Source organism: Recurvomyces mirabilis, assembly GCF_035927965.1.
Source record: "Recurvomyces mirabilis strain CCFEE 5264 chromosome Unknown scaffold_4, whole genome shotgun sequence".
Classification (NCBI taxonomy): Eukaryota; Fungi; Ascomycota; class Dothideomycetes; order Mycosphaerellales; family Teratosphaeriaceae; genus Recurvomyces; species Recurvomyces mirabilis.
Window position 1 is genome coordinate 760174 of NW_027041938.1, and position 14116 is coordinate 774289.

At 52.7% G+C, this 14116-nt stretch overlaps 5 protein-coding genes across 5 annotated transcripts; 1 reads left to right on the forward strand and 4 right to left on the reverse strand.

Annotated features, from left to right (window-relative positions):
* Positions 1–887: 887 nt before the first annotated feature.
* On the forward strand, positions 888–2613 carry LTS14_002148 (uncharacterized protein; the record flags this gene model as incomplete). The annotated part of the gene is made up of 3 exons (XM_064834855.1): positions 888–945; positions 997–1136; positions 1189–2613. The coding sequence occupies 3 exons, from the start codon at positions 888–890 to the stop codon at positions 2611–2613; spliced, it is 1623 nt and encodes a 540-aa protein (XP_064697726.1).
* A 1115-nt stretch (positions 2614–3728) lies between these two features.
* On the reverse strand, positions 3729–4317 carry LTS14_002149 (uncharacterized protein; the record flags this gene model as incomplete). The annotated part of the gene is made up of 3 exons (XM_064834856.1): positions 3729–3913; positions 3974–4088; positions 4138–4317. The coding sequence occupies 3 exons, from the start codon at positions 4315–4317 to the stop codon at positions 3729–3731; spliced, it is 480 nt and encodes a 159-aa protein (XP_064697727.1).
* A 503-nt stretch (positions 4318–4820) lies between these two features.
* Positions 4821–6046, reverse strand: ARR3_1 (arsenicals resistance; the record flags this gene model as incomplete). Its single annotated transcript, XM_064834857.1, has 3 exons — positions 4821–5561; positions 5613–5755; positions 5803–6046. 3 exons carry the CDS (start codon positions 6044–6046, stop codon positions 4821–4823), a joined length of 1128 nt encoding a protein of 375 aa, XP_064697728.1.
* A 1390-nt stretch (positions 6047–7436) lies between these two features.
* LTS14_002151 (uncharacterized protein) lies at positions 7437–8858 on the reverse strand (the record flags this gene model as incomplete). Its single annotated transcript, XM_064834858.1, has 4 exons — positions 7437–7618; positions 7666–7759; positions 7812–8684; positions 8742–8858. 4 exons carry the CDS (start codon positions 8856–8858, stop codon positions 7437–7439), a joined length of 1266 nt encoding a protein of 421 aa, XP_064697729.1.
* A 3236-nt stretch (positions 8859–12094) lies between these two features.
* Positions 12095–13547, reverse strand: LTS14_002152 (uncharacterized protein; the record flags this gene model as incomplete). The annotated part of the gene is made up of 2 exons (XM_064834859.1): positions 12095–13043; positions 13234–13547. 2 exons carry the CDS (start codon positions 13545–13547, stop codon positions 12095–12097), a joined length of 1263 nt encoding a protein of 420 aa, XP_064697730.1.
* Positions 13548–14116: the final 569 nt, after the last annotated feature.

A 14116-nucleotide genomic window follows, 5' to 3' on the forward strand; every position in this document is an offset into this window, starting at 1 on the left:
ATGGATATCGACGACGACGGTGATGATAAGGAACAACGGAAAGAGTGAAGCCATTCTGCGTCTACACCGAGCACTTTGGCATAACGCTTGCCGTCTCATTGTATGCTGATCTGTAATGCTTATCAAGTTTGCGATATCAATCTAGGGCATAATAGTTTCTGGGACGTTACCTGCACTTTTCACGCATCAATTTCTTACCACGAGGTTGGTGCCGAACCCTCGAAGTTTACCCTCTCAGCGACAGTGCTAAACTTGTGCATTCAGCCCACTTCTCAGAGAGACATTCATGACTCGTCCCAATCTAAAGCCTCGTTGGTCCCATCACGACTTGTGGTAGATCTGAAATTTCCGTAACAAATCTTGCTTGGGTTGGAAACCACGGTGTGATGCCAAGAGAGTTATCTGCGCCCACATACTCGGGAATCTGCGCAATGATGCCGCTCGAGCAAAAGGTGGATTAGCAGGGCTATAGCCTGGTAATTGTGGCTGGTTCGAAGGCTCAAACACACGAACTGTCCCGGTGTTGATGCAAATTCTACTTCTTTCGAGCAATCACCTCGGGTATGGGATTGTTTCTGCACTAGTCCAGATGACTGAGACTTACATCCAGTGAATATTTGAGATTTTATTCCAGAATTTCGCATCCCATACCAACGCATACTGCAATTCACTTCGCTTTCCAGTGCGGGAATCGGCCAATCAAGCTGGTGTGCTAATAGGGTAGTGGGTCTCGAATATGGATGCCTAGAAACTCCGCATTCGATCGCTGTCGGCCCGTATGATTCGCCAGAATCCTTAGCGCGATGCCACTCAACTCCACCACTCCAAGCCTACACACACGGTCTACTCATTGTACAAATACCACCCACTCCATCTCCTCGAGCACCATGGCCACTACACAGCAGGAAACACATTTGAAGCCGAATCGGACGCGCTCTGCTGGAGGTATGCCTTCTTCCCTATCAAGCTGTCGCAAAGCAACTGAATTTTCAACAGTCAAGAGACAGCGAGCGGTGGAGGTACAAAGACCACGGAAGACTTTGCGCTTAGACGACTCACCTGAGGAGCTCGCGGTCTCGAAAGCAGGCGAAAGGACCGACTGCTACATCTCTGGATGTGACGACCGAGGAGAGACAGTATGGCTGCCTGTCGATTGCACGATTCTGTAGCTAAACGTACCCACAGCAGAGCCTGCAAGTCAGCCCAAAGACCTCTCCTCCGAGACAGACAACAGCGCAGTGCCACCGAGTACCACAAAGCAATTGCGCCAAAGGCCGTCGTAATCTGCAGCGACCGCCAGCTGAGGAAGACCACTTGGCGCCGAAAACATCCACTCGTTCGTATGAGGACGAGCAACATCCCATTGCATATTGGGCGCTAAGCAATCAATGGCCTCGTAGCTACATCAACAACTCTAAAGATATGGAGGATATACTCGCGCGGAAAAGGTCACTGTCTTCCCGGAGCAGGAAGAACTCGGACGCAGACTCAGCACCCACTGGGTCGGTTAAACCGAGCGAGCAGCAGACTGCCGAATACAGGAGACCAGAATATAAAGAGCTCTTGAGGACGCGGAATGTATTCATGGAAAAGTCTGCCGTCGGTGTTGGAGATCCAGGCAAGACGCTCTGCGGGAAACTTCTCATCGATGAGCAGATCGCTCCTCCTGGTACGCTTTTTGATGATGACATATTTGAAGATACTTGTAAGATGGTGGAGGACCGGAACGAAGCGAAGGTCATTCAGGATATTGCACGGCTCGTCGTTCCGTCGGCGGAGACCATGGCCATTCGCGGCACGACAATACAAAAAGGCTTGGTCGAGAGCGTCAATGAAGGATGGAACAATTGCATTCCTATCACCAAAACGCGGCCTCAGCCAGACTATGCGGTCGGCTTCCGCCGGCGTGCATTCACGCAGGATCAGCTCGATAGGATGAAGCCCATTGTCGGCGACTTTGACGACCAGTCTTATTTCATGGCTTCATGGTACATGTGCTTTCCCTTTTTGACCTGCGAGGTCAAGTGCGGCGCCGCGGCTCTTGACGTTGCAGATCGCCAGAATGCTCACAGCGCGGCGATTGCGGCGCGCGCCGTGGTAGAGCTGTTTCGAGTGGTGAAGCGTGAGAAGGAGCTGCACCGAGAGATTCTTGCCTTTTCTATTTCACACGACCACTCGACAGTCAGAATCTATGGACACTACGCCGAGACCGATGCCGCCGAGACAAAGTACTATCGCCATACCATACACAAATACGACTTCACTGCGTTGGATGGCAAAGAGAAGTGGACAGCCTACAGGTTCACCAAGAATGTCTACGACCACTGGATGCCCGTACACTTCAAAAGAATCTGCTCGGCCATCGATCAGATTCCGGCTGGCATCAGCTTCTCCGAGTCACAGTCCGAGCTTCATTTCTCCGAGCCAACTGGGCTGTCGCAGGACATGAGTGTGTACAGTGTGGCACGGTCAAGCGAGGGTTCCGTGTCTGCACAAGTTGAGCATGCTACGACGTCAAGCATCGGCCAAGGTACGACTGCTACTCCTGGAACTTCTGTTGATGGAGGTGCTGTGTTCAAGAAACCACGGAGGGGGAAAGGAACACGAGGGTGACATGAGCATGCTAGCTTGGTATCACGGTGGTGAGATTATAGAACGCCTTGAGCTGATGTCGATTGATACATGTTTGTCCCTGCTGCTGTTTGCCAGGAGCAATGGAGTACATCCGCACAAGTAAGCTCGCACGTAGCATGATGTCACTATCGGAAAAGGTCTTTCGCTTGCACACGAGATCACCTGTAAGACCGGTTACAAGTCCTAGACAAGAATAGACAGCCATCCTCCAGATGCCAGCTCACCATCATTCAACGTCCTCCCTCAGCGACACCGCAATCGAGTACCGTGGTGGCGTTGAGCGTGATTTTAAAAATGCTCTATCGTACCAAATACACTGTCTTCAGCTTTGCATATTGGATGCGGACAGGATATGTCGTGACTGCGGTCGGTACCGTCAAGATGGACCCGGGCGTGGGGCGGCAATACACTGAGAGGGTGACACTGTCCTCCGTGTCTGCGAGTAGCCACGATCGAGCAGCTGGATGATCAAAGTTCTGTTCTCCTCCTCCTCAGCAGAAATATGTTTCCCGGATCTCTTCTTCGCCCCCTTCATCCTCGTTATCCCCATCGCTCGTCCTAAGTCTCATAACGCATTGTAATAGGCAATCACGCCAGCGTGGCACGAGGCGCCAAGGGGTGTATGGTACTGGAACAACGGCTCGGAGAATACATCCTCCAGTCCGAACCCGCGGTGCGGTCCGCCCAACTTCCACACTTACTGTTCCTGTTTCCTGAATCCTCCTCGCCATTCGCTTTTACCACGTCCAAATTAACCCACTCAGATGCTATCACGACCATTTACGCGTGGACTATACGCCACTCGTCACTTCGTAATTGACTTCGAAGCATCTCCAAATGTACGGCACGCTCAAGGTCCTCAATGACTACCACAACCGCACCCTCTGCGTTGACTGGGTCAAATTGCATCAGTACACGCCGGTCTCGATCGGCATAGTCGATGCAACCAATCAGTATCATGAACTGATAGCAGCCAATAGACGATTGCTAACCTTCTGCCAGAAGCGATTCGAAAGCATGTTCGACTACACAAGCGTTATGCGGCTTAGCCTTGCACAGCGAACTGCGCGCCCGTGACGATGTCTCAGTAGCGACTAAGGCGATGATTGCCACTTCAACGCATCGTACTCCTGCATACAAGCGACGTACTCGTCTCCTCCAGCAACCCAGTCTTTGATGCCGCCGCTTAGCTTCAGACTCTGCATAGTAGTATCTTTCTGCTCATCCAGATAGTCATCGAACCAGCCAGCAGCCCAATAGCCACGGTGGACAGAGGAACCTGGACACAATGTTTAGACTTCAAGGAACTGGCAACAGGCGTGCATGTTCACAGGCTTACCGCAATACCAGATAACACGTTCTACTCCGGCACCAATGAACAACCTGTAGAGGGATGGAAGCGCGGTATAGATACTTTGCGCAGGCAAATTAAGGGCTCCAGAGATCGTTCCACCCTATGAACAATGTCAGAGCTGCCAATTTTGCGGGTAACACATCGCATACCTCATAGTCATCGCGTCGCAGGTCGACAAGTACGAAGGCTGAACTGTTTCCACTCTTCACCAAGTGTAACACGTCGCTTGGAGAGATGGATCTGGGATTTGAGCGTGGTACTGGATAGGCTTCTTGCCACTCTTGCACGGGGATACCGTTCCGCTCGGGCCCGTTTGTAGCAGAAGTCATGATCTTGGTTTGAGGCACTGAAGAGAGTGTTATCAAGAAACTGTCGGTAATGCAGGCAGTGCCGATGAAGGCACATAAAGTGCAAAGTAGATAACTGCGGGAGCCAGACAGCGTGTTCAGTCTTGCTTCTAGCCAAGCTGTACCATATAAGTCGAGGGTCGCAGTCACCGCAGGGGTTAGCAGTAACATTCGTAGTGCCCGGCGAAAGATTTCCGCAGAAGGTCCCATCGCTGAGAAACGCAGAGCTTGACCAATCGCAGGCATGAAGTGACATACGATGCTCGACGGCGCCTCAACAACGGACGGCGGAACGCTAGAGGATTGAGGTACTGACACTGACCGCAGTATCGGGATCCCCATCGCTTTTCACGTTCGTACGAAGGACGGGAGAACATGTCTCGCAGATGTCATGAGACAAGCGGGCTGTCGAACACGAAGTAAAAAGATTATCCTCACAAGCGGTTGTGATTTCAAGTACGAGCCTAGTGCAATATACTCCATGCTCATTTCCAGCCACGCTTGTTTGCAAACCACCGCACAAAATACACCAAGCCTAACAACACCGGTACCTCAACCAAAGGCCCGACAGTCGCCGCGAGGGCCTGGTCACTGTTCGCCCCATAAGTAGCCACAGCTACTGCTATTGCCAGCTCGAAGTTGTTGCTTGCAGCAGTGAAGCTCTGCGTCGCAGAGAGTTTGTATCCGAAGCCAAGCTTGTGTGTAACGAGGAGCGTCGCGCTGAAGATGACCGCAAAGTAGACGATGAGTGGTGCTGCGACGCGTACGACGGACACAATCTGGTGTACCACGCGATGGCCTTGGCTGGCGAAGAGGACCACGATAGTGTAAAGCAGCCCAATCAGCGACCAAGGCGCGATGTATTTCAGGAATTTGTTTTCGTACCATTCTGGGCCAGTCATCCAGCGAACTGCGTACCGCGTGAGGATCGCAGCGCCCAAGGGAATCCCGAGGAATGCGGCAACGCTTGTCGCGACGGTGGAGTATGACACCGAGATTGTTTCCGAGGACCCACTGATGATGTTGATGAAGAAAATAGCGAGTGGTGCGTAGAGTACCATCTGCAGGATCGAGTTGATGGCTACCAGGATTGCACAATACTGGTTGTCTCCGCCAGCGATGCCGGTCCAGATGAGTACCATTGCGATGCAACGGGCGAGTCCAACCAGTATTAGTCCTTCGCGCAGACCCTCTTCATCGGGAAGGAACGCCCATGCAAGAGCGAGCTGTCGAGAAGGTCAGTGCCATGTCAAGAATGCAATGAGGGAGAAACACACCATAAGTAACGGAGCGACGATCCAATTCATGATGATGCTGAAGCCAATCTGGATCCAGAGTTGCTTTTCACGCAACGCGAGGTGAAGCGTCTCGTACTGGACTTTGCAAAGGATAGGGTACATCATCACGAGCAGTCCGATGGCTGAAAGAGTTAGCAAAGGGCAGATCGATCTTATGAATAGCACTGACCAATGGGCACCGACACGCCGACAAATTTGCCCTTCTGTAGTGCTGTCTCGGTTCCGGGGACGAAGTTCCCTATGAGGATACCAACGAGGATGGCAAGCAGAATCCATAGAGCCAAGAAGCGGTCCAGCCATCCTAAAGCTTTGAAAGCCGATACATTCTCGGCTTTGGGTTCCAGCGGCTGCTGCATTTCGGTGTCCTGTTCTCGTTTCCGTTCCATCTCCACGTCAGGCTCCGTTAGAGACATTTGGACTTATGGTCGATTTGTTGATCGCTTGGATGTGCGAATGTGTGATCGAAAAATGTTTTGTTGGCCTTGGGTCAGTGTAGCAAAGTGGCGGTGTCGTAATATGAGACGGGGGCAGAGGATTGCTGGTTGAAGACGTTCTCGGTGCTGTTGTTCGATTCCCATTGTCAACTTGAGCAGTGTTGAGCATATTGTAGCAAAATACATACGACATACGAGGCCGCGATGCTGTTTCGTCGGTGACGAATCGGTCACTGATCTGCAGTGATTGGCCGGTCGGCGGCTGACAGTGGTGGAGAGCACAGAAGTCTTGGCGGGATGTCATCGCAAGCAGGTGTATGCATGTGTGACTGGCATGTCACTGTCTGTCTAACAGAATTGGCTGGACATTGCGTGCTACTACGTGCCTCAGTGCATGACGATGACCGTAAATCGACGTACTTCGCTTGTGTACAGTCACTGGAGTCAAGCACGATCACGGACAGACAAGTTCACATCCTTCGCCCCATCCCACGCCGTGTAGTTTACGACTCTGGAGTCCACAGTTTCGGACCGCTGACATTGGGGACAATCATATTTCTCAGCCCAGTAATGCACGCAATGGCAAACCATCACGCAGTATCTGACACCAAGAAAGCCCCTCCGTCTGCTACAGTCAACGGTGGCGAACGACCTTGGTTCGCTGCATACCCAGAAGCATGTGCAGAGCCAGCATCTATCTCCCGGCACGAAGTGCTTCGCTTGCTCAAATCTGACACCGAGCCTGGGCACGACTTCGTCCTTGTTGACTTACGTCGCACGGATTTTGAGGTAAAGGACGCTTGTCGCTTCCCCTCATGGACGCCAGTGTAACGACCGCTTCTGACTTTGGCTCGAATACTAGGGAGGAACGATCATAGGCTCGCTCAACTTGCCAGCACAAAGCCTGTTTCCCACGATTCCCGCGCTTTATAGCCTATTCGATGCAGCTGGAGTTAGTCAAGTCATCTGGTACTGTGGTAGGTGTCGCCACGAAATGATCGTCAGTGAGAGGCTTGACTGATGCCAAAATCAGGCTCCTCGCGTGGCCGAGGCAACAGAGCCGCAGCATGGTTTGCAGATTATATTAATGAACAAGAAGACAAGACAATGAAGAGTCTCGTGCTTGTTGGAGGTATAAAGGCTTGGGCCGCTGAGGGGAGCGAATTCGTGCAATACATGCAGGAGTATGACCGGTCGAAATGGGAGTAAGTGCTAGTTCGTTTGCTGTGTCGCTACTTGCTGTGTATCAGTGCGGTCAGAGATCGATGAGCTCGTCGGTATGCAGGTAATGCAGTATCGAAACATCATAGAGGTAAAGTGCCGCACTCTTGGTTGTTTTGTTTTGCGCCTATAAGAACAACATCACCAACTACGTATCCGTCAACTCTGTTCCTGTGTCCAGTGAGCGCATGCGCTCACGCCTCTTGACGCGGAGCAACTCCAGCATGATACCGCTGGCCGCGAGATAAGACAATCCAACAAACAGTTGCGAATACAGGTAACTGCGCGAAGACTCTGGCCGGCGGATCTTGAGTGCAATGACTTCCGAGACTATCACTCGTCAGTGTCGCACCGTATCAACATGCGGCTATACGCACAGGTAGTCGGGAGGATGATCGTTATCCAGGATAGCGAAAGTAGCGACTGCAAGTGCTTCAGCCCCGCAACTTCAACGCAGAGCGGTCCAATGGTCTACATTGTAATGTCAGTGATGTCTTCACTCATACCTTTTGGTGGAACGGACCATCCAGAAGACGCCGAGCACAGCCCCTGAGAGCAGCGCGAAGACCGCAAGCAGCGCAAAAGACTGCGCCGGAATCCAGAAGGCGAAACAGAGTAACGAACACACCAAGGTAAGCGCACCCGCAACGTCCAGACGCCTAGACTTGTCGCTGAGTGTGCCGATGAGTGGGCGGCCAATCGCTGTGCCAATGTTGAGCAGTCCGATCACGTCAGTGGCTCGCTGCGATGAGAGACCGATGGCTAGCGCAAAGTCCGATAGTGAGAACAGCAGCGCAATGTAGCCGAGCATGCTGACGAAAGACCACGCTAGCAGTAGTAGGACGTCGTAGCGTGCTAGCAAAGTAAGATCAAGAGCGAGCTGCGGCGGCTTGATGTATTTGTTGCGGTCACGGACAACCGCCGTCGCAATACTGGTAAGGAAGCAAGTCATGATGCCGGTGATGCAGAGAGCCCAGCGCAAGCCCAGCGCGTCGATGATAGCTCCTGTGACCCACGCGAAAAGTGCGCCGCCAAACCCGGACCCGGAACTGCTGATGCCATTTGCTAGGCTCCGGCGTGCATCGAACCATTGCGATAGTATAGGCAGGCTAGGGATATAGATGAAGCCAATACCCAGCCCGACGAGGACTCCCTGGGTCAAGAATAGATGCCAAATCTGCGTAGCAAAGCCAGCAGTGATGTAGCCAGTAGTCTGCAGCGCAATTCCAATGGGCATCGTGGTGTGTTTCCCAAAACGCGGGGTGAGCGAGGTGACAAGCGGGGCAGCGAGCATTGCAAAAGCGAAGTTGAAGCCTCCGACGAAGGCAAAGTCAAGGGGCGAGGCGGAACGGAAGCGGTTGGTACTCAGATAGTAGGAGAGGTATACGCCGTAGGACTGGTATGGGTGGTCAGTATGATGCCGTGGGTACGCTAGTGCAATATAACTCCCTACTGCTACGGCACCCCAAGTTGAGAAGTTGATCAAGAAGCAAGCGGCGACACAGACCCAACCGTAACCGCCGTCGGGTGGGGTCGCATCGAGCTCGTCGTTGTCTGAAGGGTCTGGCATGTTGTCTCACATGTGATGCCACACAAGAGGACGTCGAGCCAGGAGTAGGGGCCCTTACTTATATTGCAGGCCATGTGCATCACTCTCGCAGTCGTCGGCCACTGACCGATGATCCATCAGAATTCATGCTCGGCAGTGTACGGAAGGGCTTATAATGAATGTGATCTATAATCCGGCAATACGCTGTCAAACGTGCAGCAGGACAGTCCTTGCGGTCTGGAGATGAGGTTCGTGGTCGGTGATAACTCGCAGGACTTGGCAGTGACATGCTCTTGGCGACAGTGGCGTTCCTCTCGCTTGGAAGTGCGCAGCGCTTCTCAGCTCTCGACTTCCTGGAAGCTCATCTTCGTCCTCACTCGTACTGTTTCACGACTGTGTCCCGCACCTACCAGCCTTCTCAGAGACCATTCCCTAGGCATGACAGCGTGCAGCGAGTCGTGCCTGGCCTCTTGCGTGACCTGCGATATCGTGGTGGACCACGCCTCTTGCCCCGACCATGCGGCTCAATGCTGCGACGGCAAGCACACCGTCAGCCGCGCAGACGCATTTACACCAGTTAACCGTGGCAAAGAGAAGCTTGCATCGACCAAGTAGCCGTACGCCAATGTGCCACAGAGTGTCGCGACGAAATGCTATCCGCCAGCGGTATCGCGTACAAGCTGTCCTGTAAAGCTGCCAAGTAATTGCTAAAATATCGACGTAGCTGCACCCCTGTTGCAACAGTGCAATGTTTCGCCATCCTCCATGAACAGCTTGCTACTTGCTGCCTTGTATATGGAGGAAAAAAAGCTAGGCTGCTAAACCGGTGTAGATCAGAAAGAAGCGTCGCCGGTCATCCATGCGTCTTCGCAGATCTCCATCCTGTAGCCGGCCGAATGGCAACGAGATTCCTCACCCACACAACACCGTGGAGCGGTCCAAAGCACGAGACAACGGGAACTCTGCAGACTGTCCCGTGGACCACATTTACTAAGTGAGCTTAAGCTGCCAACGCGATGAGATGTATACGAAGCGTTCTCTTTCTGGGTGTAAAGTCTCGAGCGCACGGGCTACTGCGCGACGCAGTAGCCCGTGCGTACAAGGTCTTCTCGGTAAGCATCAAGATGTATAAGTCTTCGGACGACAAATCAGCGAGCAGCTAGACGTCTGGACCACTGTGGGACACTCAGTGACCGAGGCCACGCCGAGGTACTAATCTGCCGTCCATATGGTCGGCGAGAGCGACGACGAAGATGCTGTTTGCTTGACGATGATTAGGTCTGAATCAATACTCACAGTTTCATTTGTCCGTGTCAGACGGTCCGAAGATCAGACGTTCTGTATCAACGTAGCCGCTTCTGTCGCATCTGCTCCGCCCGTCTCACGAGAGCTGGCGCTTCTACGGGAGACGTCCCTTACAATTACGGATGTAGTCGATCGAAGCGAAGAATTATGGCAGACTTGAATCTGGCCGTCTTCTTACAACGAAGAGAAGAGGGCAATGCCGTCGTCTGGCTTGAGAGAAAACGTGGCGGCGTATTAGCGGAGGTGTACTACAAATAAGCCGCAACAACCGATCAGAAAGTCGTGCGAGCTTCGCTATCATATCGACAGCCTTTTGTTCTCCATGACTGGTTGTCTGATGTTGAGCACCAGGTTCGCCTGGAATGTGAGCTATTGAGAGGGCGTCGTAATTGGATGGCTCTGAGACATGGCGTTTGCAGAGACTGGAAATGAGTAGATGGTACGACGGCCAGCATCTCATCTTTCCAGCCGCGCAATGCGAAATGGATCGTATCAATTTATGGTATGTACAATTGAGCTTGCCCATGCCGCGAGTATGCTATCACATCAGCGACTTCATGGCGGGTCATGCCCTTCGAGTCACGGTCCTGCGAAAGGGTTCGTGCGCGGCGCAACTGTGCTGTGCATTGACAACCTCGACAGTTAGTGTTCCACTGCATCACGTGCACGCGGAAAGGATCCAAGGAAAGCTCAAGGCAAGACTAAGCAGAAAAAGCCAAAGGAGCTTGAAAAAAATGCACAGATGTGGACTGAGCGAGGATTGCGAGACCAAACAAGCACAGGTACAGCGCATTTGTTTATACAGCTAGAGCGGCTCCTGATCAACTCTGGTAGTTGGACCTATGTGCTCCACTGTCTAGCAGCAGCTGCGCGATCTCCGTGCGGCCTTGGAGTGATGCAGCCTGGAGCGCGTTGCCATACTCTCCTCCTTGCGCGTTGACATCTGCTCCCGCGTCTATAAGCATCTGTACCACCTTCTCGGGGCCTCTCAGTAATGCCGCCTGTAGCGCGTTGCGATACCGGCCTCCCTGCACGTTGACCTCTGTTCCCCGTTCTAGTAGTGTCGCCACTACTACTTCAAGTCCTTCTAAGCTGGCATAGTAAAGGCTTGAACCTACGTCCTTCGGAGCTTCAAATGGCTTACTCCATGCCCGATCCGGTTGGTGGAGAAGGAGCCAATTAAATATGACTTTCGCGGATGTAATAAATAATGCTTCCCTATCGCCCTTCCCACACTGCTGTACCGACGAATGATGAAACCACGACCGTGCTGCGTATCCTAGTAACGGATATTGGATGAGGTCGTCTTGTGTGGACAACTGTAACATGTGATATACGCCAAACGGCTATGTGCAAGGAAATGGTGCTCCCTGGCAGGCTGCAGATGGGAAATCCCGGCATTGCTATCCAGTATGCGGCTTGACTCAAGATACTCCTTCACCGAGAAATGGGCAAGTCGAACCTTCGTGTTGTTGCTCGCTTGATGATGAGTAACACTGCTGATGTCCTCTTTGCCGTCCGAGCCTTCTAAGGTACGTTCTGCATCCTCGTAGCTGTCGTCTGTACTTGTCACGGTTGTGATTAAACCCGAGAGAATATTCAATGTACTCTCTGGGTCGCTGCGGTCATCAAAGTCCAATCTGTCCACTATTGGGTCAACAACGACGGCATCAACAAGTTCGCCAAGACTTGGGGGTGTTTGAGCGTATGCAAGCCACCGCAGGAGCGTAAGCGCGTCCTTGCGGTACATCTTCCCAATTCTAGTGAGCATGCGCGTGTATGTCTCGTGAAGAGTGGCCGGAAGGTCATGGAGCGCCTTGCGCACGAAACATGGCCGGAGGCTCTGCAGCTTTTTCAACTCCTGCAGCTGACAATATGCCCATCGAAACCAGAACAGGCACCAACATCAGTGCCTTTACGGAGTCTCGTGTGGTATGATGGAATGGAACAACTCACATCCCGTCGCCCTTCTGCGCAATCGTCTTCTCAATCGCCGTTTTTGAAACGAGATCGAAGCGAGCAAGTCTTCGGTCACGGGACATTTCGCTGGACACATACTTGCCAATGTCAGTATCCACGGCCCGTGTAGCGATGTTGATATGCCCAACCTGGAGTATTTCCATTGACTCACGTATGTCCGACTGCTCACGACTTGTTGCGAAAATCTTGAGATTAGCTGCACGTTGTGCGAGCCCTTCGATTCGCTGCATCATCTCCTGGCGGATGTCGCCGACCTCAGGACATTCGTCCAGAGCGTCTAGCAACAGAAAGACCTTGTCGTGCGTCTCGAATGAGGAGCACAGGATCTTCTCCAGCTCATCAGCTCCTGGAACGCTCGCGTTGGGCTTATCATACGCTTGGCGGAGTATAGTCAGACTGGGCTCTTTCCACCCAAGCTGGGCAACCAGCGACCGCATCAAATCTGGGTAAGTCTGCTTTTGGTCATCCGAGAAAGAGAAGTAGAACACCGCTAGCCCAATGTTTACTTCTCCTTGACAATATGCTCGGATGTCCTCAACGAGGGTAGAACGAAGGATCGTCTTTCCACAACCAGCTTTCCCGTACATCCATACATGGTCGAGAGCACCGGCCTTCCATCGTGTGTATTGGTCGCACCGGAGCAGCCAGACGCCTGTCTTGTCTTCATGGCGTTGGCGAGCCGAGGCGTGGTTCGTCTGCGGATCAGGTGGTGAGAGCCAACCGACGATCTTTCTATAGTCTTCGACTTGCTGCGCAGCTTCGTTTACCCGGTGGTCTACGGCCGCCATAAGACAGTGTCTTGCACCCTTGTGTCCTTCTCCGTAGTTTGCGCCCGGTGTGACGTCGAATGCGCCGTAGAGTGCATATGACGTATCTTCCGGCCGTGTGGTCGTCCGGCCGTCCATCCATTTCAGTTTGTCGCTAACACATAAAGCGATGCTTGTCTCGTATTTGTGCAACACTAGCTCTTGGAGTTCCCGTAATCCGAGCAATTGTCTCCTCTAGGCCGAAGCCCGTCAGAGGCCGGCCTTCCCTACAGGCGGAGCGTCCTTCGTGTCCGATAACATGCCATTCCCTCGTCACGAACAGGACCGTCCGCGGCGCGACTAACTCTTGTAGTGTCCAGCCTCTCGTGAACCATTCGCTCTTCTCAAAGCCACTTCCATCTTCGGCCGTCTCGACGTCTGCCAGGTATGATAGGCATAGCTCGGCCTCGAGGTACCAGTCGAACATCGAGTTGATGGCCTCAGACAGCTCTGCAGCGCTGTCTTTGTTTATACAGCACGTGTCTACCCACAACCATCTGATCGGCGCCAGATGTTCTCGAACGTACGTCGCAAAGGCTTCGACTTTCTGGTAACCTCCGCCGTTCGTATTGCGCCATCTCGAACATCTTGAAAGGTTGTTTCCCCACTGCTTAGCCATCGGTGCGACGCAGCCACGTACGGCGGCGTCTGGTCGTCCTGGAACTCTGTGAAGTCAAGGCGGTCGACGTGGAGGACGCGCATATCGCAAGAGAAGAGGGTCGTTTCGCAGATTAGGAGCGTGATTCACTTCAGAAGCAGGCCCGTTACATGGCGGCGAGAAATAAGTCGGGAGACAAGGCTGTCATACGCAAGGCTGAGGCGCGTTGCTGGAGTTCCTTCTTGTTACGCATGTCGCTCTGGCGCGGGATTTACCCGTTTGTGTTTGTGTTATGAGAAGTGACTGACGAAAAATGATATAATTTAGTCCATTGGTATAAGACGCTGTTCAATACATCATATGCGACAGATCTACGTGTTCTCGTAAATGTAAGCTTGCACAGGTATCCTTGAAAGGAGTGCCGTCTTTCACCACGGAAAGGCGCCGCTGAGGTTACTGCGCTCAATGAGCCTGGTGCTCTAATCAGAAAGGATCAATCGGAGCCGGTATACAACGTTCTTTCCAAGAATAGCCTGCAGGCACACGGAAAGTCACGCCACGTAACTGTAGGAGCGTCTAGAGAAGCGCCA